Source organism: Dromiciops gliroides, chromosome 3 (genome assembly GCF_019393635.1).
Source record: "Dromiciops gliroides isolate mDroGli1 chromosome 3, mDroGli1.pri, whole genome shotgun sequence".
Lineage (NCBI taxonomy): Eukaryota > Metazoa > Chordata > Mammalia > Microbiotheria > Microbiotheriidae > Dromiciops > Dromiciops gliroides.
In genome coordinates, this window is record NC_057863.1 from 229,422,519 (window position 1) to 229,448,382 (window position 25,864).

At 35.5% G+C, this 25,864-nt stretch overlaps 1 protein-coding gene across 2 annotated transcripts in view; it reads left to right on the top strand.

The window, feature by feature from the left end:
• Positions 1–25,864, top strand: part of ANOS1 (anosmin 1) — a 251,753-nt gene that overhangs the window by 116,214 nt on the left and 109,675 nt on the right. For both annotated transcript variants that reach the window (XM_043998140.1, XM_043998139.1), the window contains one exon: positions 22,992–23,054. In XM_043998140.1, the coding sequence (XP_043854075.1) occupies positions 22,992–23,054 (63 nt within the window). The remainder of the gene's footprint in view (positions 1–22,991; positions 23,055–25,864) is intronic.

Here is a 25,864-nt window from a genome sequence, read left to right on the forward strand (position 1 = left end):
ACACCCTTAAAGCACTGAATCAGAGGACCATAGATTTAGAGATTTTGTTGTTGTTTTGGCCAGGCAATGAGGGTTAAATGACTTGACCAGGGTCACACAGCTAGTAAGTGTCAAGTATCTGAGGTGGATTTGAACTCAGGTCCTCCTGAATCCAGGGCCAGTGCTTTATCCACTGTGCCACCTAGCTGCCCCCATGTAGAGATTAACAAAACAATCCAAAAACAAAACACCTTACCCTAGAGGTCATCTAATCAATCCCCTCATTTTACAGATGAGGAAATAGATTTAGTGAGTTTAAGTGACTTGCTGAAGGCTACACAGGCAGAAAGCGATAGAGTAAGGTTTCTAACCCAGAAGATCTCTGCCATCAGATCTGGTACATTTTCCAGACATTTGCACTGTTTCTCAATAAAGTACAGGAACCCCAACTCCAATTCCTAATTTGTCACCCAGTTAGCCTTGGGCAAGTCACATCCCTTGTCTAAGTCTCATTTTACCTATCTATAAAATGAAGAGGTTCAATCATATAGTCTCTAAATTCCTTTCTAAGCTCTGGAGTGCTGGAATCCTATCCTATGTAGCACACCTTTAATTTATATTCCTTATAATTATATTCCTTTATTTTCATTTTATCCTCTCCATGTATGCCAAGGAAATGCTAGATTCAGGGTCACAAAAGATCTGTTTCTTTTTGTCTCCCCCTACTGAGTTGTGAATAAGTTTAGCATCGATCAAGTGCCCTTGACTCACTCACCGACAAGCTATGCATATCCTCTATTTTAGGGCACTTTCACGTTTTACCTTGCCATTGTAGACAATCTGGATCACCAGAATGACCTAATATTCTAGAATGGAAAGAGCATTGATGTCTAGCCTTTCTCTCTATCTGGACATTTTAGCTTTCTTCCTGGCCAGTCTATCTTAGGTGATATTCAAGAATTTCATTTTTTACATGACAAGGCCACATCAAATTTTGCTGGGTGGAATAGAAACCGTATCTAAAACCCATTATGATGGTGACAGTGATTTATATGGGTCACACTCTATAAAACTTGTTAATATAGATGTTTCCTAGGTGCAATGATTTTTTTTTCTATCAATAGGAAATAAAATCATATATATATATTTCCTAATAGACGTTGGGTTTTATCACATCCCATTGGTTGCATATGATTTGTCTTCCTGAGAGAGATAAAACAGGACTCTCTATAGCTGTTATCTCTCCAATTCTGTTTTCCTCTTGGTAGTTTCATTATGCCTGTATCAATAGCATCTTAAGCACCACTATACTCTTGATTTTTTTCATTCTACCAAAAAAAAGAATGCAGAACTTAGCACATGAAAAAGTGTATGCATGGTCCCTCTCACAACTCAATCTAATTGATTTGGTAGGGCCATCAATGAGGTAGGCAACACATTTACATTTTCCAGATATTTCTGTCAAGCAGCCAGCAGAAGGTAAATTGTTTTCTCCTGAGACGATGATTTCTGGACCCTCCTCCTTTTCCTTTCTATCTTCCCTTTCCTCCCCCTTCTTAGTATGGTCACTGCATGAAGAAGCACAGATGCCCGCTGCCAAAACGTGATACTTAACCTGACCATCAAACAGGCCTCACAAAGAAAGGCTTTTCAGGTCTCCCAGTGAAACAACCACTGCATTTTATTATGGCGTGAAATTAGAAGTGAAAGGCTCCGTGGTGCTCACTATTTAGTAATGCAGAATATGTCGTTTCTGATGGGGATGGTGGTGTTGGGAGGGAAGTGGGAAGCCAGGGAAGAGAAACAAAGTCGCACTCCAGACAAAGAGGGCTTTTTTCCCCCCATCTCTGATTGTTAGGTGGTCCATAAAACTCCAGCACTATAATGGACGTAAGGCAAATGAGCATTTTGTTGTCACTGCTTCATTCAGACTTAGATGTGTGAGTTTGTAGAAGGATGGGTAAGGAGAGTCATCTGTTATCTAGGGAGTTTAGTAGTTTTGCTCTTTTATAAACTGGCTAGTGAGAACAAAAGAAAACTTGAGATGAGGCAATTTTATTGAACTGAGGAACATTTGCATATTTATTTTAAAAATGAAGCAGAAGGCAAAACAGTTTCGTAAGAGGCTAAAGGGGAACACTATAATTTTTTATTTTATTTTTTCTTGCTATTTAAAAATATAACTTTTCCTTTAACATTTTTATAATATGAAAGGGCATCCAAATGTAGAAAGGGTAAATTGATAACATATTTCTTATATTTATAATATATATTTTTGTATACACATATATAAAAAATATGTACATACCCATACCAATCAATATGTTTGCTATTTTCCTCTCTATGAACAAATAGAAGAAAAAAATTCTTAAAATAGAAAAATCAGTGAAATGTTACCTAGAATTAATGTCTTTAAAAATTAACCAAAAGAAGAATGTTACTGCATCACATTTTTTTTTTTTTTTGGTGGGGGGAAGTAACTATTTTGAAGCACCTTACGAATGACTCAGTTGAACTTTCCTGATGTATCATTTCTGGCAGACCAGCAGGGAAGGATAAATTTGCAGCAACTGTTCCCTGAGGCAAATTGGCTGTGTTGGAAGAAGGTTCTTTATAATTTGATTAGAAGACAGGAATAAGGGGAACACTTGAGCTTCCCTGACTACAGTGGTGAGACCGTTTTTGGTAGTTATGCTATTAAATATGGAGACACTTAATTGGACAAGGATATCTACCCACATTTGTGTTATTGTAGACTTTGGATATAATTTCCCTTCTAGAATTTGGGGGATTTTGTGTTGGTTTGTTAATTTGGGGCATAAAACATTATACTTGTATGCATGCATGCATATATACATGCATGTGTATATGTATACATGCATATATTTACTCAACCCCCAAATGAAATCTGACTTCTTGTGTGGCATGTCATTGTGGTAAATACTTATTACAGTTATAGCAGTTACTATAATGGCATATAATGATAATTCACACTTGTATGTAATTTCAACCAGAGAAAGTAACACATTAAAAACTTTTTTGGTCAGGAAGTTAGAGGCCATACTATCTGTGCTTTTACATTTGGACAAGCTGAAATTAAGTGATTTTTTAAAGCAAGATTCTGGCTTGAAATCAAACAATCTGTAGGCATTTATTAAGTGCCTACTATATACCAGTTACTGTCCTAGGCACTGTGAACATGAAGACAAAAATTAAACCATATAGGGGCAGCTAGGTGGCTCAGTAGATAGAGCACCGGCCCTGGATTCAGGAGGACCTGAGTTTGGGTTCAGCCTCAGACACTTAACACTTACTAGCTATGTGACCCTGGGCAAGTCACTTAACCCCAATTGCCTCACCAAAAAAAAAAATTAAACCATATTATGCTTCTATATTAACTTTCATATGTTATTAAGATGTCATGTTTATTCTCCAAAGATTGAAGAACCAATGCTTCAATATTCTCAATAGTATAAGGTCCTCTGTGAAATCAGTGACTGGAATTTTAGTTGTAAATTGACATATTTTCTAGGTAAACCTAAGAGAACAGTGGACTAGATGGTTGTGAATTGAATTTATCTTCATGAAACTGTTCACTTTTCTGTTGTTGTTGTAGTTTCTGACTCTGTGACCCTGTTTTGGGTTTTCATGTCAAAGGTACTAGGGTGGTCTGTCATTCTCTTCTCCAACTCATTTTACAGATGAGGAAACTGAGGCAAACAGGGTGACCTGCTTGGGGTCATGCAGCTAGGAAGTGTCTGAGGCCCGATTTGAACTTGGGAAGATGAGTCTTCTTGACTCCAGGTCTGGTGCTCTATCTATTGCATCATTTAGTTTCCCAGTTCAGGAAACTTACATTTGGGTTGTCAGACTAAATATGATCAAATACTTTATAGATCCTGTGTCCTACCCCATCTATTTTTTTCCAGGTGAGGAAGCTGAGATCAGAGAAGTGAGGTGGCTTGTGTATGATCATTCAGCTGGTTAGGAGCAAAGTCAGTAATATAACCCATTATTCTTTCTATTACTCTGTTATGACTCTGCTTATGATTGAATGTGGGGCTTCAGGGGCCTGGAAGCAAGGTGTGTATAGACTTGGGAGAAAAAAAGGAGTTTCACATAGCTTCAGACTTCTATTTACTTGGATGTCAGTATTTAGAGATTGTGGAATTGATGGGACTTGAATCTAAATGTGTGCAAAGTAAATTTGTGTAAAAGGCCAGGTCTAGGGGAATATTCCAAGAAGTAAGCAGGCTTTAGTAGGCATGAGCATTGAAAAGGTTTTCACCTTTCTGAGTCATTGTTTGTTTGTTATAGTGAAGTTGTTAAAAGTTGAAAACTGAAAAGAGTTCATTGAGCTTGATGTTGTTTAAAACATTTCTTCTAGTAGAAACATTTTATTCTGCTTGTCAATGATTATTTGTAGGGAATGTTGGGCACACTCTTAGACAAGCCTCCTCCCCCCAAGGCAGACTTTGTTTAATTATTTGTTTGATAGGTATTAATTGATGGGTATTTTAAAGAAGCACAGAGGTTTAGTTTATTCAGTCATTCAACAAGCATTTGTTATGCCCCTACTGTGCAGGGGATAAAAGACAACCTCCCCCCAAAACCCACAGTTCCTACTGTCAAGTAGCTTATGCTCTATGGGGTATTCTCAAAAAGGCTCTTGTGGGTACATCAACTGCTACAATGAAGGGATGCAAAGGTTCAGGTTAAGACCCTTATAGAAGAACTGTGGCAAAGTCTCTTTTCACTTGAGATCAACTGAGGTTCATTTTTTTTTTTACTAGAGCTCTCATGGGTGCCATTGTATGCAACAACATGTGAACAAGTCATGAATAGAAATTGTCAGAGTTGGAAAACTGTTGTACTCCATACATATCCATGTTGATGGGAAATTTCTAGACTACTCAGGAATGTCACTGAAGATCCTTGTGGAAAACCATGTACTTTGGAACATCCCATCTTCCAACTCTGTTATTTTTCACTGGCTGCCCTGCCCCTGCCTTCCCCCTGCCCCTCATGCTTGGAATTTTCTTCTTTTTTGCCCCTGGCTTCGCTACCTTCATTCTTTTTTTAAAAATTAATTAATTAATTAATTTATTTATTTTGCAGGGCAGTGAGGGTTAAGTGACTTGCCCAGGGTCACACAGCTAGTAAGTGTCAAGTATCTGAGGCCAGATTTGAACTCAGCTCCTTCTGAATCCAGGGCCAGTGCTTTATCTACCACGCCACCTAGCTGCCCCCCCCTTCATTCTTATCCTAGCTACCATTCTCCTTTCTATAGGAAGCCTTACTCAATCTCCCTTTATGAAATCGTCTTCCTACTTTTGACTACTTATAATTTATACCATATTTAGTTTGTACCTAGTTACTTGAATATTGTCTCCTCTATTAGAATCTGAGCTTCTTGAGAGTGGAGACTATTTTAAAAAACCTTTCTTTTTACCTTCCTCTTTTTTAATAGGACCTGGATCAAAGTAGGCATTTACTATTTTTTCCCCTTATCAAAAACAATTTTCTTGTTGATATTCTTGGAAGCATTATAGTATGTCTTCAAGAACTCAATGTTCTCTGTTGGGGTACTGGAGAAAATCAGAGTATCTTCTAAATATGTGACCATCATGGGTAAGGTAAGCAAGTGTTCTTACTTGTAAAATGTTGAAATGACCCTAAATTAAAACAGAAGATATAAAGTGGCATTCAACATCTCTAGGCTTGGTTTGGAATGCAGTTTTCTAATTCATTTGACAGTTGAATTCAGGCTCCTAATGAATGAGTTTTGTAATGAGGTAGGAAGACCTTAAAATATTTTGAAAGTAAAAGGGTGAGTGCTATTTGCTTCATCGCACCCTACCTTTGTAATCTACTTGTTTTTCCACCTACCATATTCTCCACCTATAAAATGAAGTTCATAGAGGGATAAGGATGTCCTTGTTGCTGTTTAATCTTGTTTTCTTGTATGCATGTTGTTCTTTGCACACATTCAGGTTGACACAAAGGTATTAAGTACTTAACAATCTTTCAGCCACTTTGTTAAGCACTGGGGATACAAATAAAGCAAGAAGATAAGCCCTACCTTCAAGATACTTTTCGTCCAATAAATTGGGAAAGATAGTACTTAAAAAGAAGCTGAAAGTTGAAGGAGAAAGTACCCTCATGTGGACATAATGACAAAGTCTGTAGATGGGTAATTCAGTATCTTCATCAAAATAGAGATTCTTGGAGCAACAATCAGAGAAGTGGGCCAGGTAGAATACTGAATTTGGTGTCAGGAAGAGTTGAATTTAAATTTTGTCTAAAAGCATTACCAGTTATGGCCTTGGGCAAACCCCTTAACTTCTTTAAGCCTCAATTTCCTTTTCTGTGAATGGGAATAACAATAGTACCTACCACATAGGATTGTTGTGAGGATCAAATGAAATAATGTTTGCAAAGTGCTTTGTAAATCTTCAAGTTCTATATACATGAGCCATAGTTCTTATTCTTCATATGTGGCACCTCTCATTTCTTGTGCTTAATACTTATTAAGCCCCTTGAGTTCTTCTTTTGGGTTTTTTTTTTTTTTGTGAGGCAATTGGGGTTAAGTGCCTTGCCCAGGGTCACACAGCTAGTACATGTTAAGTGTCTGAGGCTGGATTTGAACTCAGGTACTCCTGACTCCAGGACTCTCTATCCACTGCGCCACCTAGCTGCCCCCACCCCTTGAGTTCTTAATGAATATTTATCTAATGGAATTTTCTTTATTGGTAACCTGATTCATGACATGATAATCAACAGAGAAGCACACTCTCATTCTTATCCTCAAATTGAACTTCATAGCTGATGAAGTGTCAGGGTAGATGAATCTTTTCCTTAAGTTCTCTTAGTAGTACTCTCATAGTATCTCTCACTTGTACTCCAATAATATATGGGTTTCTTTATATTTTACTTGTGTTCCAGTCTGGAGTTTGACAGACATAGGCATTGCATTGCAGCATCTATTGTTGATGCAAACTTTCCTATTATTATTACTTATGATCTAGTTAGAAACAGCACAATATAACATTCTTCTACATCTGGAATTCTGCCAAAATTGTGATATTCAACAGTGTTGAATGTTGGGAATGAGGGAACTAAAAATCAAATTGTGATGTAAAATAATCTAACCCTTCATATTGGGTTTGAGCTTTGATACTCTCCCTAGTTGGACTCTATTCTAAACAGGGTTTTCCAACCATAACTAATATATATTCTCCACATCAATGTTTTCCTTTCAGTTTTCTGAGATTTAGGAATATTACTTCTAAATTACTATTTTTAAGCAGACCTACCACATAATCACCAATTGAATAGGATTGGTCAGGGATGCACTAATGTTTTGGAAGGTTCCCTCATGTTGACAAAGCTGAGGGTGATTTGATTTGGCAAGGAGGAAACAGGAAACATGAAAACTCTCCTTACATTTTGCTGTTCTGTCCTTTCAAGAAAAAGCAGCACTACTGGTGAAGTTTGACATGCCAGACAACCAAACCACACAGATAGATATTAAGCTGTCAGTGTTAAAAGTTCCTTCAGTCCAAAAAGGATTAGTGTTGAAAGTGTTGCTGATCTATCTTAATGCAGATCCCTGCGTCCTTCTGGTTTGCACTTGTGAGATACTATGGTGATTTATCTCTCAGGCAACAAAAATTTATGTCTCAGAACTAGAAAATTGATAGTATGTACTTGTAAGTCCTCCAAGATCTGGCTGCCGTAAACATCCTACCACCAAACATCATCACAGAAACTAAGTTTATAATAAGAAAAAAAATACAGAAACAGCATCTATTTTATAATTAGAATGAAAGCCAACAGTCAACAAATAATTCATTTCAACAAGGGTTTATTGAGTTTTCCCTGTGTGAAGCATGCAAAGATGAAAAAAAAAATGACACACACTTTCCAGAAGGAATAAGGCCCAATTCCTTGGATGTGTTTCCTTTGCTCTATTCAAGGTAAAATATAATTCTGAAAGAAACTAGCAGGAAATGAAAAAGATGCTTAGAGACCAAGCCAGGAGTAAGGTTTCTATTATTTCTCATGATCCATAATTAAGGCAGTTTCTGATTACTCTTTCTTTTCTTCCTAGGAAAATATTAATTTTTATTTTCAGACACACACACATATATTTGTAAAAAAAAAAACAACCCACACATTAAGTAGATGTACAAACATATTTATATGTATGTAGGGTGTTTGTTGCCCATATGAAAATAAGCATCATATTTTGAATTGTTTAATTATTTGAACAAAGCAGTGTCAGAAATCCCAACATTTTTTCAAATTGCTGCCAGACCTAAAAATATATTCTTTAGCATCTCAAATTTTGCTTATGTCAGAAGAATAAATATTGACCTTACATCTAGGCATAGCTCTATAAGATTCACATAAGAAGGATTATATCTCCTAATTACATTTTAATAATATAAATTCTGATCAGGGTAATTAAATTCTGTAATTCCTGACATAAAATATTTTTTCCTCTCAGCATATCCATTTACAACTATTGATGACAGTTGCAACTAACATCAACAGAATAGGTCTTTCTCTTCCAATGGCTTTCATTCTTCCCTTCCCTATTAGTATATATATATACATATACATATATATATATATACATATACATATACATATATATATGTGGGTGTGTATATATGTATATTTGTATGTATACACACCCACACACCTCTTTATCTGTTATCTATCTGTGTTTATCTTTCAAGACCAAGTTCAAATATTCCTACTTTGATTGGACCCCGATGCCTTCAATTTTGGATCTCACCTCACTTGGATTAGTTTTATTCACTTATGATAATTTGTAGTATATTTTTACATATCTTAGTACTCTACTCGATTTTAAACTCCTTCAAGATTAGGGCCATGTCTTATTTATTGTGTTGTATGGAATTGAATGAATAGTAGTCAAAAACTAGATCGCTCTACTTTAACTTCAAATCTGTTATCTCATTGGTTTGGGTTTCTTTTATCAAGTATTTTGAAGGCATCTCACATTGTGCTAGGTACTGTTAATAGAAAGATGAGTAACAAAATCTCTGCCCTCAAAGAATTTACAATCTAGTGGGGTATAAAATACAAGTTTTCTAATAATAAAAATGCAAACTGGAATGTAATAAATAAATAGCAGAGGTACAAGGAAAATGTTATGATCATAAAATTTGTGGAGAGGTTACTTCAAGATGGGCGTATCAAGCAAGACTTCATGGAAGAAGTAGTATGTAAACTATCCTTGAAGGACAGTTTCTTCTTTCCCCCACTTCCTCTTTCTCTTCTTCCTCTTCCTCTTTCATTTTTTTTCCTTTTCTTTCTCCTATTCTTTCTTTTCCCCCTTTTCTTCCTTCTCCCATAATGGCTAATAAGATATTATAAATACTTGGTGCTTAAAAACTTGTTAAATAAACTGAAGAACATATGATTTGTATGTGAAATATGGACGCTTGTTCAGAGATTGAAACTGTTCTGTCGGTAATTAGTCTCAATGAAATTACATAGTTCTTAAATTAGCATTTAATGATCTTCATACTTTAGTAGCAACTGCATAAATATCATCTGAAACTTCATGACTCTACTTAAAGAATTCAAATAAAACAAAATCAATTTTAAACATTTGGAAGCTGAGGATTTGCTCTTAACTAAAACATCATTTTATTAAGTCTATATTCTTTATCATTAAGATAGATATGGCACTAGTTTGGTCCCTGTAAGAAAAGCAACCAGTTTCAATTTTATGGCAAAATTGATTAGATTCTGTCTCTTAATAATGAAATTTGTTTTTACACATGTTTTCATTAGAGTTAAAAGAAACTCTTTTTTGTTTAGAATTTTATTTTCCAAATTACATATAAAAGCAAATTTTGACATCAATTTTTTAAAACTTTGTGTTCCAACTTCTCTTCTTCCCTCCCTTCCCACATAAGTTATACATGAGTAGTCATAGAAAATACCTCTACATTAGCTAGGTTGTGAGAGAAAACAGATAAAAACAAGACTTCATATTAAGGAGTTGTCCAAAAAAAAAAAAATGTGTTTCAGTCTTTTTTTCAGATGCCATCCATTCTTTCTCTGTAGGTGTATTGCATTTTTCTTAAGTCCTTCAAAGTTATATTGGATCATTGCCTTGCTGAAAATAACCACGTGCTTCCCAGCAGATCATCTTACACTATTTCTGTTATTTTGTATACAATACATTTCTCCTTGCCTCAGTTCATGTAGCTCTTTTTAGGTTTTTCTGATAGCATCCTGTTCATTATAACTATTATATAGTACCTTAAACTTGATAAAGAATTTTCTTCACAATAGCCCAGCAGAGAAGGCACCATATATTTTGTCATTGTAGTCAATCATCATAACTATTTTCCTCCATGCTATTCCCTTCCAATAATATTTACTCTATTTTCTATCTTATTTTTCCCTATTCCTCCTCAAACATGTTTTGCTACTACCACCTCTCCTGCCCCCTCTCCTGCTCTACCCTCCCTTCATTTACCCTTCCCTTCTTATCCTCTTCCCTTCCTACTTTTCTGTAGGGTTAAATAGATTACTCCTCCCAATTGGGTGTGTATGTTCTTCCCTCCTTCAGTCCACTCTGATGAGGTTAAGGTCTTTGAGCTAATTCTGTTTTCTTAAAATTTTCTTCCTCCCTTCCTCCTCAACTCTCTCTATTAAATCAAGCAATTCAATATATGTCACACATGTGGTGTTATGCAGAGCATCTTCACCTTCCTCAAAAGTGTTTTGCTTTTTACAGCTCCCTCCCCCAAACTTCCTTTCCTTCCTTCCCCTCTTCTCCCCCCCTCCAAAGAAATTCTTAAAGTCTGTCATGTCCTTTAGCATGAAAAATAGCTGAAATAAAAGGTAGGTTGAGGTCCTTGATAAGTATAATGGTGAAGAGAGAAGTACTTGTTATCATTAGAACATTTAAGAGAAAGTTGGTTTGTGATATAAAATGACTTCAGCATTGCATTATTATACTAGGTTGGCATGCTAATCCTTTGTGGTTTGGGCCTGGATGATTGTTCAACTGCGCTTCCACTGGCTGGCAGCCAAAAAAATTCATTATTTTGGCAAGACATGGTACACTTTTGGACATGGGGGATTGTAACAATTTCTATACCGATTTATAACTGGAGACAGTCCTTGGATTATCTTAAAGATACAAGAGTGCACATAGTTTAAGAAACTTATTGACAAAAAAATTCCTACTTCCACATAAAAAACAGATCTCCAGTTTCTAAGACAAATTTTCTATTATTAATGGCCAAGACAAGGAGAAAATAAAAACCCTCAAACCACATACACACAGTTCTTCTGAAACTAGAATTGATGACCTTATTATATATTAAGGTTAAGTACCTCTGTGAGATAAAACAATGCTTTTATAGAACCAAAATACATAACTCATGTCTCGGAAAAATCTCGATCGTATGTAAACCATTATTTTCATTGCTTTTGCTTATTAAACAGAAAATATTATTAAGAAAGCATGTATCTTATGATTGGCTTTCTGCCTTTCCTTATTTTGCCTTTGCTTTTAATTTGGATCCTTTCCTGTGATCCTGAAAAAAATGTAATGTATAGCAACCTAACCCAATACACCTATGTTCTCATAGGCTTAGACAGAGAGGTTGAAGTCTAGGACCTAAAAGGTGATCAGAGAGATTGGGAAACTACCCAATAGTAAACAGGCAATAACAGAAAGAAATTGGATTTGAATCCAAGTTGTCAGAATCCTAACCCTTTACCCTTTTCAGCCATTTTACCTCCCAGCCATTCAGCATAGTGATAGTAAAGAAACCATTGAATTTTTCTCACAAATGTAATATTTGAGCTAGAATTTATAATTGTAAGGGTAGATTAGAATTTGGAATAAAAATTTTAAAATCTAAGAGTAATTATACTCCTTTTATAGAGGTATAGAGCTATCTGCACCAAGGGATATTTTGCAGATTACAAAATTTTTGAGGGATATTAGTCTTGCTAGCTTGATAGATTCCAGAAGAATATTAGCAGTCTTGAAAAACGAACCAAATATGAACTTTAATAGAGTTATATATGAAATACTTATATTTGTGTTAAACATTTAGTAGCATATCTATAGCATTGGGTGGTGTTGGGGGGGGGGGAAGTCCCAAACAATAATTCCTGTGAAGAAAAGATGAAAGTTTTAGTCAGTTATAATCTAAATATGAATTAATAGTGTGACTTGAGAGTCTGAAAAAGCCAAAACAACTTGAGTCTGTATCAAACAATTTTCATTTGATTATATATGTACTTACCTAGAGTCTGGAAGACCTGATTTCAAATCCCTCCTCAGACACTTATTAGCTGTGAACCTGAAGAAGTTACTTAATTTCCTTCTGCCTCAATTTCTTCATCTGTTAAATTGAAATAATAATATCCCCTTCTTCCCAGGGTTATTGTGAAGATAAAATGAACTGACAATTATCAAGTGCTTCATGCATTTATATTGTACACAACATTATATAAATTCAATAATAATCATAATGGTTTTTAAATTATTTTCTCTCACAATAGAGTTCCTTAAACAGGGATTTTTTTCAATCAGTTGTATTTATACCCAGTGCCCAACACAGTCCATGGCATAGATTAGATGTTTCATAAACACTTATTGATTGATTGACCAATGCTACCATCCCTTCAATCTTTTATACATTATCATACCTCCCTAAGTCCTAGAAAAAGCTTTATAGACTTTCTGCCTCTACTTTCTCACCTTCCACTGACATTTTACTTTGGCTTCTTGCTCGTTAATTGCTAGCAATTGCTTTCACAATTTTTTTTTCATAGTTCATAGTTCTCATTCTTCTGGAACTCTCTATCACACTTGGCACTGTTGAGTATTTCTCCTTTTGAATAATTTTTCCACTCTGGGTTGCTGTGACTTCTCTATTGGCACTTTCTTTCTACATGTCAGACAATAATCTCTAGTCTCTTTTTTAAGGATCATCATGTCTGTCCTACCTCCTGTTTTGAGATGTACCTCAGCACTTTTTCTGTCTCCATATTTTCTCACAGAGAACTCATAGTTTTCTTTTTATTTAGCTACAATTCCTACGTAGAAGTTTCTCAGATATCCAATCCTCATCTCTTTTCAGAGCTCCAGTTCTACATTTCCAGTGTACTGCCAGACATTTCCACTTGGGTGTTCCACAGTTAAAGCAAATCCAATTTGTCCAAAATAAAACTCATTATCCTTCCCTTTACACTCCATCTCCTACATTCCCTATTTCTATAGTGAGCATTATGATTTTTCTAGTAACCTAGCGTCACAACCTAGGAATCATCCTTGACTCTTTTCTCTTGCCCATTGTCTCAAGTTTGTTGATACAATTGATCAATTTCACCTCTTCAATGTCTGTCACATTTTGAATCAAGTTAAGTAGTATTTAAAAAGTGCCTATTTACCAGGCACTACGTTAAGTGCTGGGGGTATGAAGAAATGCAAAAACAGTCCTTAATCTCTAGGATCTCACTATTTTAGTGGAGATTGGGAAAGGTTTCTGGCAGGGGGGGAGAATTTTAGTTGAGACTTGAAGAAGGCAGAGAAGCCAGGAGATGAGGATGAAGAAGAAAATAATCCCAGGCCTGGCTGGGAAAATTCCTGGAGCCAGGAGACAGAGTATCTCATGGGAGGAACAACCAGACCAGTGTAACGGAAATGTAGATTACTTAGAGGGAAGTAAGGTGTAGTAAGACTTGAAATGTAGGAAGGACCCAAGTTATAAAGGACTTTAAAGGCCCCAAAGAGGCATTTATGTTTGATCCAGGAGGTAAGAGGAAGCTATTAAAGTTTATTTGGCAGGGGGGCATGTGGGGGAGTGATATGGTCCTGATATGGTCAGATTTGCATTTTAGGAAGATCAGTTTGACATGGGAGTGGAGTAGAGGATGGACTGGAGTGGGAGAAGACTTGAGAAAAAGAGATCAACCAAAAGGGTATTGCAGTAGTACAGATATGTGAAGAAGGCCTTCATCTGTGTAGTAGCAGTGTCAGAAGAGAGAAGGGGGCAGATATGAAAGATGTTATGAATTGACAGTTCTTGGAAATTAATTGGATATAGGAGACAAAAGAGTTGAAGGTTGAAGATGAAACCTAGTTTATAAGCCCCTCAATGTCACAGTTTATCTTGTATCTTTCCTCTACTCATATCACAGCCATCTTACACCAGATTCTCATTATATCTTGCTTGCACTATTGTAAAAGCACATTTATTGGTATCCCACTGACCGAGGGATAGAACACCAGGGATAGTGTCTCTCTCTTCTGCAATTCATACTCTGTATAGCTACCATATTGATATTCCTACAGCACAGGTCTAACCAAGGAAGCTTGTGCTCAAATCCCACCATTGACATTAGCTGTGTGTTCTAGGAAAAATTCACTTAACCTTCCTGCTGGGACTCAGTTGACTAACTGTGAACTGAGTGAAATCATAAACCCAGGGTATTGGAACAGAGCCCTCTGAAGTAACTCCCAGATCTAAATCTGTACACAGTTTTAAAGCCTTTGGGGCATGGTTCCAAATTGGTCTCCAGAATGGTTGGATCAGTTCACAGCTCTGCCAACAGTGCATTAGTGTTCTAATTTTCCCACATCTTCTCCAACATTTATAATTTTCCTTTTTTGTCATATTAGCCAATTAGATAGGTGTGAGGTGGTACCTTAGAGTAGTTTTATTTTGCATTTCTCTAATCAGTAGTGATTGAGAATATATTTTTTTATATGGCTATAGATAGTTTTAATTTCATTATATGAAAACTGCCTGTTCATATCCTTGTCCATTTCTCAATGGGAGAATGATTTGTATTCTTTTATATTTGATTTCATTCTTTATACATTTTATTTGAATTATTATTTTTTTTTGGGTGAGGCAATTGGGGTTAAGTGACTTGCCCAGGGTCACACAGCTAGTAAGTGTCTGAGGCTAGATTTGAACTCAGGTATTCCTGAATCCAGGGACGGTGCTTATCCACTGCACCATCTAGCTGCCCCTGTATACATTTTAGATATGACCTTTATCCAGAAACACTGTTTGTAAACATTGTTTCCAAGCTTTCTGCTTTTCTTCTAATCTTGTTTGCATTGTTTGTGCAAAAACTTTTGAATTTAATGTAGTCAAAATGATCCACACTGCATTTCATAATGTTCTCTGTCTCATCGTTGGTCATTCCCTTTCCACAGTTCTGACAAGTAAACTATTCCTTCCTTTCCTAATTTGCCTATGCATCACCCTTTATGTCTAGATCTTATACCTATTTTGACTTTACTTTGGTGTATGGTGTAAGATGTTGTTCCATGCTTAGTTTCTGCTATACTGTTTTCCCGTTTTCCCAGTAGCAGTTTTTGTCAAATAGTGAGTTATTATCCTGGAGACTAGAGGCTTTGGGTTTATCAAACAGAAGATTGATATATTCATTTACTGCTATGTTTAGTGTGCCCAACCTATTCCACTGATCTCCTCTATTTCTTGGCCAGTACCAAATAGTTTTTTTTTTTTTTTTTTTACTGAGGCAATTGAGGTTAAGTGACTTGCCCAGGGTCACACAGCTAGTAAGTGTTAAGTGTCTGAGGCCAGCTTTGAACTCAGGTCCTCCTAACTCCAAGGCCGGTGCTCTATCCACTGCGCCACCTAGCTGCCCCAGTACCAAATAGTTTTGATGATTGCTGCTTTATAATATAGTTTTAGATCTGGTACAGCTAGGCCACCTTCCTTTTCATTTTTAAATTAGTTCCCTTGATATTCTTGACCTTTTGTTCTTCCATATGAATTTTGTTATTGTTTTTTCTAGCTCTATGAAATACTTCTTTGGTAGTTTGATTGTTATGGCACTGAATAAGTAAATTAATTTGGGTAGAATTGTCAATTTTATTATAGTAGCATGGACTACCCATGAGCAATTTATATTTTTCCATTTGTTTAGATCTGATTTTATTTCTGTGAAAAGTGTTTTGTAATGATGTTCATATAATTCTTGGGTTTGCCTTGGAAGGTAGACTCCCAAGTATTTTATACTGTCTCCAGTTATTTTAAATGGAATTTCTCTTTCTATCTCTTGCTGCTGGTCTTTGTTGGTTATATATAGAAATGCTGCTGAATTATGTGGGTTTATTTTATATCCTGCAACTTTGCTAAAGTTGTTAATTGTTTCAAGTAGTTTTTTAGTTGATTCTTTAGGATTCTCTAAGTATACCATCATATCATCTGCAAAGAGTGATAGTTTTGTTTCTTTCTTGCCTATTCTAATTCTTTCAGTTTCTTTTTTTTTCTCTCATTGCTAAGGCTAATATTTCTAGTACAATATTGAATAACAGTGGTCATAATAGACATCCTTGTTTCACCCCTGATCTTATTGGGAATGCCTCTAACTTATCCCCATGACATATAATGCTTGCTGATAGTTTAAAATAGATACTGTTGGGGCACCTAGGTGGCGCAGTGGATAAAGCACCGGCCCTGGATTCAGGAGTACCTGAGTTCAAATCCAGCCTCAGACACTTAACACTTACTAGCTGTGTGACCCTGGGCAAGTCACTTAACCCCAATTGCCTTACCGAAAAAAAACAACCAAACAAAAAATAGATACTGTTTATCAGTCTTAAGGAAAGTTTCATTTATTCCTATGCTCTCTAGCGCTTTTAATAGGAATTTAATAGGAATATTTTGTCAAATGCTTTCTCTGCATTGATTGAGATAATCATATGATTTTGGTTAGTTTTTTATTGATGTGGTTGATTATGTTGATATTTTTCCTGATATTGAACCAGCCCTGCATTCCTGGTATAAATCCCACTTGGTCACAGTATATTATCCTCATGATAAATTGCTGTAATCTCTTTGCTAATATTCTATTTAGAATTTTTACAGCAATATTTATTAAAGAGGTTGGTCTCAAATTTTCTTTCCCTGTTTTTGTTCTTCCTGGTTTAAGTATCAGCACCATATTTGTCTCATAGATGGAATTTGGTGTAGGATTCCTTCTTCATCTATTTTTCCAAATAGTTTTTATAGTAGAATTAATAATTCTTTAAATTAATTAATTAATTCTTTAAATGTTTGGTAGAATTCACTTATAAACCCATCTGGCCCTGGAGATTTTTTCTTAGGGAGTTCATTGATGGCTTGTTCAATTTCTTTTTCTAAAATGGACTTACTTAAGGTTTTTAATTCTTCTTCTGTTAATCTGGGCAGTTTATATATTTTTGGAAATATTCAACCATTTTATTTAGATTATTAAATTTATTGGCATATGGTTGAGCAAAATAGCTCCTAATTATTGCCTTAATTTCCTCTTCATTGGTAGTGAGTTCACCCTTTTCATTTTTGATGCTGGCAATTTGGTTTTATCTTTCTCCTTTTCTACATTTGTATGTTTGATATTTGAATTCTAGCCAAAATACCTGGGGTATTTGTGGAAAGCCCCCTTTATGACCTTACATATTATTATCTAATCTGGAAGTAAGACTTGATCATCTCTAATGTCTCTTCCAGTTCTGGTATTGTGATGCTCTGAGTAGTATGTGTGTGTGTGTGTGTGTGTGTGTGTGTGTGTGTGTGTGTGTGTGTGTGTGTGTGTGTGTGTGTGTGTGTGTGTGAGAGAGAGAGAGAGAGAGAGAGAGAGAGAGAGAATGCATGCTTGTGTGTTAGGAAGGGGTTTGGGGTGTGAGAATATAAGGAGTAGCCTTACTAGAGGAAATTGTTCACATTTAGGTACAGCAAAAGATAAGTTTTCCCAAGTTGGGTATAGGTAGTGAATATAAACCTTGAATGAAAAATTTGGACATGATTTGATACAGAATAATTAAAGTCTTTTCAATAGAATAGGGTGTTTTAGGAAAACCATTCTGGTGTTAATACATAGGATTGACTGGCATACTAGTTTGTTTTTATTTGTTTTGTTTTCTTTTTAGGTGGGGGCAGTGAGGGTTAGGTGACTTGCCCAGGGTCATAGAGGTCGTAAATGTCAAGTGTCTAAGGCCAGATTTGAACTCAGGTCCTCCTGAATCCAGGGCCAGTGCTTTATCTACTGTGCCACCTAGCTGCCCCCTGGCATACTAGTTTGTAATTCAGGACACTCATTCTTCTCTCTTTAACAACCACTTTCTACCAAGATAAATCTTTATAACTTTCTCCTATCCATGGGTCTTCTTCCTCCTCCTCCTCCTTCTTCTTCACTAATAATGAGTTAAAAACATATTTTTCTTTGACTATCTTTTATTTCTTTTTACATATTTGGAAAGTAGCATGCAAAAATACATCGTTATCTGAAATTGTGCCTCAGATAAATGCATTTTAAAAAATAATCATAGTATTCCTTAAGTAAAGATACTTCTTAAATATGGAGAAGATCCTAGATTCTTAAAGGCTATATTTGAAGGGAGTTAGTTTTGGTCAGGCCTGATAAATTTATAGCATAGAGATAGTGTTTTACCAATCTAACTTAGCTGGAAGTGGTTCATTAGCAGAAGGTTAGCTGTCAAGAATGTATATGGCCACAAAAAGGAGTGCTACTGTGGAAAGAAGTCTGGATTTGGAGTCAGAGAACCTACATTCAAATGATGACTTTGCTACTTTTTACCATTGTGAACTTGGACAAGTCACTTTCCTGCCCAATCCTTGGTTTCCTAATTTGTAAACTGAGAGATTGGACAAAATGGGCTCTAATGTTTCTTTGAAATTTAAATAAATGAACCTTCCTTTGATCTTCTAAGCTATAGGAGGATTGCCATTTACATCATAGGGAATACCTGCACTAATGAAACTAGACCTTAAAATATACTATCCTTCCAACAACCTTTTAAGATTGGTTGCACAAGTATTGTTATCTTTATTATATAGATTAAAAACCAACAATAAAAAATCCAAACAACAATAAAAAGTCACCAATTTTCAGAGAATATAAATCAGATTATTTTATCCTCTAAATCCATTGTTCTTACCACTTTTTAGTATCAAACTCACCTTGAATTTTAAAACAGTGGTGAGGGTTAGAACCAGGTTCAATGCAAGTAAAATCCTTAAAAATATCAAGTTTGTCTTGTCTTGCTCTTTCTTCAGTCACATGCAATAAAAATAATATGGTAATATTTGCTGTTGCATCTAATGAATTCCAAAGCAGATGACTGTTCATGACTTTCTTTCTCTCACATTCTCTTCTATCACAGAAAAAGGATTTTGAGCTGCTCACTCTTGGCAAGCATTTTTAATTATCTTGGAAAATGGGGAATATGCTTTTCCTATATGGGGTGTGAGAGGAATGTCTGTCATTTTTTTCTTCTAAACTTTTGTTTAAAATTATTTTACTGGCCAAAAGAATGACAAAAATACCCCAGAAATAGAGCTTTTGGCAAAGCATTCCTAGGGTTTCTTTTGGCTTGGTACTCCCAGACACACATTCTTGTCAGTTACTTTGCGTAGCAGGCTGTTAAAAGAAAATATTGGCTGTCATTGATAACATCTTTGCATTACATTTTTCAGTTGTACTGATAAGTTGTTATCAGAAATAAGGAAAGTAGAATATATGCTTAAAATCCCAGATGTAGCAGTGATAAATTGATATGCAAATCTTGGCATATAAATTATTAAACTCATTACTCAAATATTTCAAATGGTTATAAAATAAATAATGAATTTTGGCTTTTCAATGGGTTCTGGAGCCATAATTTATATATATATATATATATATATATATAATATCATATATTTTTTTCTAAAACATAATTTGATGCTTTTTTGCAAAGAAAAATAAAAGTTGAGTTATAACATGGCTAAATGTGACAGACCACAGAGATTTAGAATTAAATAGGTGTGAATCCCAAGCTGATAGCTGTGCTTAGCTATCATTTGCATTTTGAAAACTGGCCAAAGTAGACTAGAAGGTGTTTGTTTTGACTCAAGAGTTTCTGAATATTTTGGAAGCTGGTTAGAAGTAAATTTAGTATGCTTTTTTTTGGCAGGGGTAGGGGTGTGTGTGAAATAGAGGTAAGGGAGAGGAAGAGGAGAAGCTAACCGATGATTTAACCACCTCCTATGAGTTTAATATTTCCCTTCTATGCATAGGACTCCCCAGTCTACATAGCCTTACTCTCTTTCTTGAGATTATTGTCTCCTGTCTCTGTCTTCTGGACAGCTCCACCTGAATATCCCATAGGAACCTCTACCTCAGCATGGCTAAAACAGAGCTCATTACGTTTCCATCTTCTAGCTTCCCTGTTTATGTTGGGAACACTACTATTCTTATAATCATTTAGGTTCACAAATATAATATTTTGTGCTTCCCACCCTCCCTCCATCTCTCCCAGGCCGTTGCTAAGTCTTTTCAGTTTTACCTACACAGCATCTCTACATATTTTGAATCTGTATTCTTTCCCTTCCTGACACAGCTGCCACCTTCATCCTAGCTCATTAATTTGTCTCTGTGCTTTTAATCTCCTAAAAAAAAAATTCGATCTACCACCCTTCTGCCAAAGCAATGTGACCTATTATCTACTGTTCCCTAAAGATTCTGCTCTCACACAAACTAGATCTGATCCTAGCAACCTGACCCAAATAGAGTCAGTTTCTCTCCTTGTCTCATTACACTTTCAGCAGAATTTAGTCTGGAGAAATGACTGAAATAAAACTTAGATTTAGTTCATGTCTAAATTCTTCCAAATGTAGGTAACAGTTCTCAGGTCTTCTAATCTCTTAATGTATAATATGCATATCAGGTACAGGGCAGGCTTTATTATGCACCACCTCCTTCCCCTCCCATCCCCCCATTTTTAGAAAATGTACTGGACAAGGGCTTATATGAACCTGGGAACAAATAGAGAAACAAAGCTTTCAAATAGCCTATTGGACCCACTTTTAACCTCAAATATATTTTGGGGGCTATTGAACATGCATTCCCCTTTAAGTGGACTGATTTGGACCTGCTATCCAAGTAACTCATAATGATAATAGGTATACCAAGGTACAGGTTTCTTGTTTCTTCATCCCCATGCCTGGGTTTTAATTCTTCAGGTGCTGAGTAATTCCTTTTCTTAGAAACATGCTGTTGAAGAAATAATCTTGTCTAACTCTTGTGGGCTTGTGCCCCAAAGTTCTACCTCAAAGAACTCTCATACTGTAGCTTAACCACAAAGCAATTCCCAAAACTGGTTCTGCCCAGGAAATTTCATTTCCTTGGCCAGAGGTGCCAAGGAAGAGCATGAGGAAATATGAGGTCACATTTTCTTGGGAATTAAAAATCTCACCATCCAGTACAAAGGATGTTAACATTCAGAAGCAATGTCCTTGGGCTCATCCTTTTAGGCTCTGCACAAGCACATCTACCATTGACATACACTTATATGCTAAGTAGCTCTTACTGTTCTTGATGTGATAGAAGGAAGAAATTCCCTCTTCCAAAACTTTCTGCACTCCAAAATAAGATGCAAAATCAAAGGCAAAGGAGGTGTCTTAAAAAAACAGGGGAAAGTAAACAACAACATAACAAAACCTAACAACTAACCCAAACAGGTCTTTTAGCTCATTTCAAAGATCGTAAAGGGAGGTATCTTTCAACAAAAGTATATTCTCCTAAGATTCAGTCTACCAATCATCAGGAGGCAGTTCTAGTGTCTGAAACCCAGTGAGTAAATCTACTATACAGGAGAATCAGGCTCTGCATTAATCAATCTATTTAACAGTGAAATTTCTGTAGCTTCCCCTGGTCAAAAAGCTCCACTGATACCTGTATTCTCTATATGATAAAGTAGTCAACCCTTCTGTTTGCTATTTAAAGCTCTTCGTAATCTATCTTTGTTATTTTTTCTTGCTTTTTTATATAATGGCAACATTATTGTTGCTATCAATCTTGATATTATTAGTTATTTAATAATGATATTTAATTAAATAAAACAAAATACAATTTAATTGAATAAAATAATATTTAATGATAATTAATAATAGCAATAATAAGAGAAGTTTAAATTTATTATGCTTATTAAACTTAATCTACGCTAATATTTTGAGATTCCTGTATATTTTGTAGGTGATAGACATTATAATGCAGACCCTCTGTACTGTGTTCTGAAAATGAACCTGCTTTCCAAAGGCATGAACTATGAAACGAAGAACTCAAATACTCTTGTTACAAAATATATTATGTTTTTTGTTTGATTTTTAATTTATTATCTTCTTATAACTTATTAACTTACTATGTTCTTATACTTATCTTCCCTTCCCGATCTTGGGAAAAAAGTTGGGCTGTTTTGTGACATTCTTTGTAATTATTGTTGAGCCTAAATGGCAATAATGTTTCAATATAAATTAAATGTTAATCAGTATGCAAATTTACAAGATATCTTCAGTCCATATCTTTATAGACAAAATGAAGTTTTTAAAAATAAAATTAGATAACTAAAATCAATACAGCTATAAAAAGACATCTTGGGTCCTGCTCTGTATCAATATAAATGAAGTTGTGAAAGAGGTACTACAGAAATTTTTGTCTTCATTTTATAGATAAAGAAACTAAGGCTTGAAGTAGTTTAGTGATCCATACTCACATACATACCAAGTATAGGAAATGGAATTTGAATCTGGGGCTCCTGATTCCAAATATAGTATACTTTTCAATGTATGATGCTATCTCAGTCTAATAAAGTTTTACATATCTATCCTGGATCGATGCACCTTCTTTAAAATTTTTCCATAGTATGTTAACATTTTTATTCACTTGTGTTGAGCTATTTCCATTCTTAGAAATTAACTCAGAACTATGTGACTTTCTGGTTAAGTTCAGTTACTTTGTTTTTGCTTTATTTCTAATACATAGGATACAATATTAATGCCAAACTCAAGAAAATGGTTTTGTGAACTTTTAATAAGCTAATTTGGATATGGTTAAAGTATAAAAAATGTTCAGGTCAGCATTATTTCTTGTTTGGTTTGATTCTGATGTATACTTTTCCCATTTCTTCCTAGTGCCTGGAACCCTGCAAAGAATCATGGGAACTAAAGAAAAACCAATGCCAAAGTTTTTGTGAGGTATGTCAGTTATGTACTTCTTCAAAGTTTAGTCCTAGACTTTTTTGATATGAGAAGTAAGGTGAAAGATTCTCAGACAAATCATGATTTTGAAGAAGGGAGATTTATTTTCTTTAGATTGAGAGTGGATAAGGGAGGGCATATGTTTTCTAACCTCTACCTCCTTTCCCCTCAAAAAAGATGGGAACTTTGCTATTTGTTCCTCAATCTAATCCATGAAATGACAAAAAACTTAAATGGTGAGCAGGTATGTAGAACAGTTGCCAAAAGCCAATTTTCCTTTTAGGCAACTTTGACTAATATATCATACATAATTTTATTTAAAAACTTCTCTAACAATTTAAAAGGGTTTTTTCTCTTAAATATGTTTGCTTACATAAACCCTGTTAGATATATAATGGAAAAATTATCCCAATTTTAAACGAACTATAAATCATACAAGGCATGTGACTTGCCCAAGATGATACAATTACAAACTTTTCAGTTAGAACTGGACCCCTGCCAGGTCTTTCCTGACTCCCAAGTCCAGCTTTGCTTAACACTGCAGTCTCCACTTTGATGTGATGCCCAGTGTCTTTGCACTAGAAAAAGAAGTTCTGCTATTCACATTCTAGTCACTGACCAAAGAAACACATGCCAAATAATACTTTAAAAATATCTTCATTATCCAACTATTGGAAGCAATGAAGTCCTAATCTTCTAGTCTTTGTTGTCCAGCAGATCTCAAACTCTAAAAGGGAGCGACCACTGTCAGAAGTTCCCAGAGATGGAAGAATTCAGTTTAGCTGGTTCGTATACAGAGTGCTAGTCTTTACAAGCATCCACCCAGGATCCTTATGTTTATTTATTTATCTGAGTTTACTATATTTGCTTCATTTATTATATATCACCAGAGAAATCTAGCAGTGAAATTAAAATATGCCTTTAAATATTCAAGTTGAAAATAAACCCCTATATTGAGCTTGGTACCCCAATAATAACAAATAAATAATAATGACAAACATATCCAGCACTTTAAGGGTTTCAAAGTGCTTGAAACAGATTAACTCATTTGATCCTCATGACAACCTGCGAGATAGATTCTATTAATATCCTATTTTTACAGCTGATGAAACAGGTGCAGAGAAGTTATGTGACCTGTTGAGGGTCACACAGCTAGCATGTGTCTAAAGCAGGATTCAAACACAGGTCTTCCTGAGTCCATGTTCCTGTGCTCTATCAAATGTGCCACCTGGCTGCAAAATGAATAGAGTTAATACTTGCCCCTACCTTCTACCCTCCACCATAGTATTTCAGCTTTGTGGAGGTATGGTTATATTAGGAGGTTGAACGATTTCATAATTTCATTTGTAATAATGTTAGAATTTTCAAAATCTTCTTTTCCAAGGACAAAATCAATCTCTCTCTCTCTCTCTCTCTCTCTCTCTCTCTCTCTCTGTGTGTGTGTGTGTGTGTGTGTGTGTGTGTGTGTGTGAGAGAGAGAGAGAGAGAGAGAGAGGGGGAGGGAGGGAGAGGGAGAGGAAGAAAGGGGGAGACAGAGCTAGACTAGGAGAGAAATTCAGAAATACATAGCTCTTTCTTCCAGTATTATTAATATGTGAGTTTCTGCCCACAATACTTCTGGTATGTACGTATGTGTTTAAATATACCTGTCTCTGTACAGTCATGTCATTTGTCCATTTAGAATGTAAGTTTCTCAAAGGAAGGGAATGTTTGTTTTTTGTCTTTATATCTTAGTACCTAGTACAGTGCAAGTGTCACATAGTGTTTAATCAATATTTTTGATGAAACATAATAAAATTATGAATTAAAAAGAAATACTGGATTTTCCCTATATGATCTAAACACATTGCATGGGATCTTATGCCTCTGTCATTTCTTCCCTTAAACCCATATCTGAAAGTACCTGTCGAAGAGTTAATGTGCTCACATATGAGGAAAAAGAACGACACTCATAGAAACATAGATTTAGAATGACCTTGAAGGTTATTTAGTCCAACCACCTCATTTTATAGTTGAGGAATCTGAGACCTACAGAGGTTGAACAATTTATTCAAGGTCCTACAGATAGCAATTGAGCTGAGAAAAAGAACATGCTCTGTCAAGAATAGACCTTGCCAGACATAGAATGTTGGGAAAATGCTTTGGTCTAGTTTGCCTAGATGTTTAGCAAAACATTTGACAGACTATCATGCTATTATTGCAGACAATGGGGAGAACTGTAGAATGGGGGATGGAGCAAGGAATAAGCATTTATGTAGCACCTTCTATATGCCAGGCACTGTGATAAATATTTTGCAAATATACCATTCGATTCTCACAATAATCCTTCCAGATTGGTGCTAGACTAGATGAGTAGAGTGTTGGACATGGAGTCAGGGAGAACCAAGTTCAAAACCTGCCTCAAACACTAGCTTAGTGACACTGGGCAAGTAACTTAACCTCTGTCTTTCTCAGTTTCCTCATTTATAAAATGGGGATAATAATAGTACCTAACTGCCATAGTTGCCGTGAAGATAAAATGAGAAAATATTTGGAAATTACTTTACAATAATTGAAATGCTATATAAATTGTCATCATTGTCACCATCATCATCATTTCATTGTTTTTTCAGTTGTGTGCCCATTTGGGATTTTCTTGGCAAAGATACTGGATTGGTTTGCCATTTCTTTCTCCAGATCATTTTACAGATGAGGAAAATGAGGCAAAGAAGGTTAAGTGACTTGCCTGGAGTCACACAGCTAGTAATTGTCTGAGGCTAGATTTGAATTAATGAATCTTCTTGACTCCAGAACCAACATTCTATCGA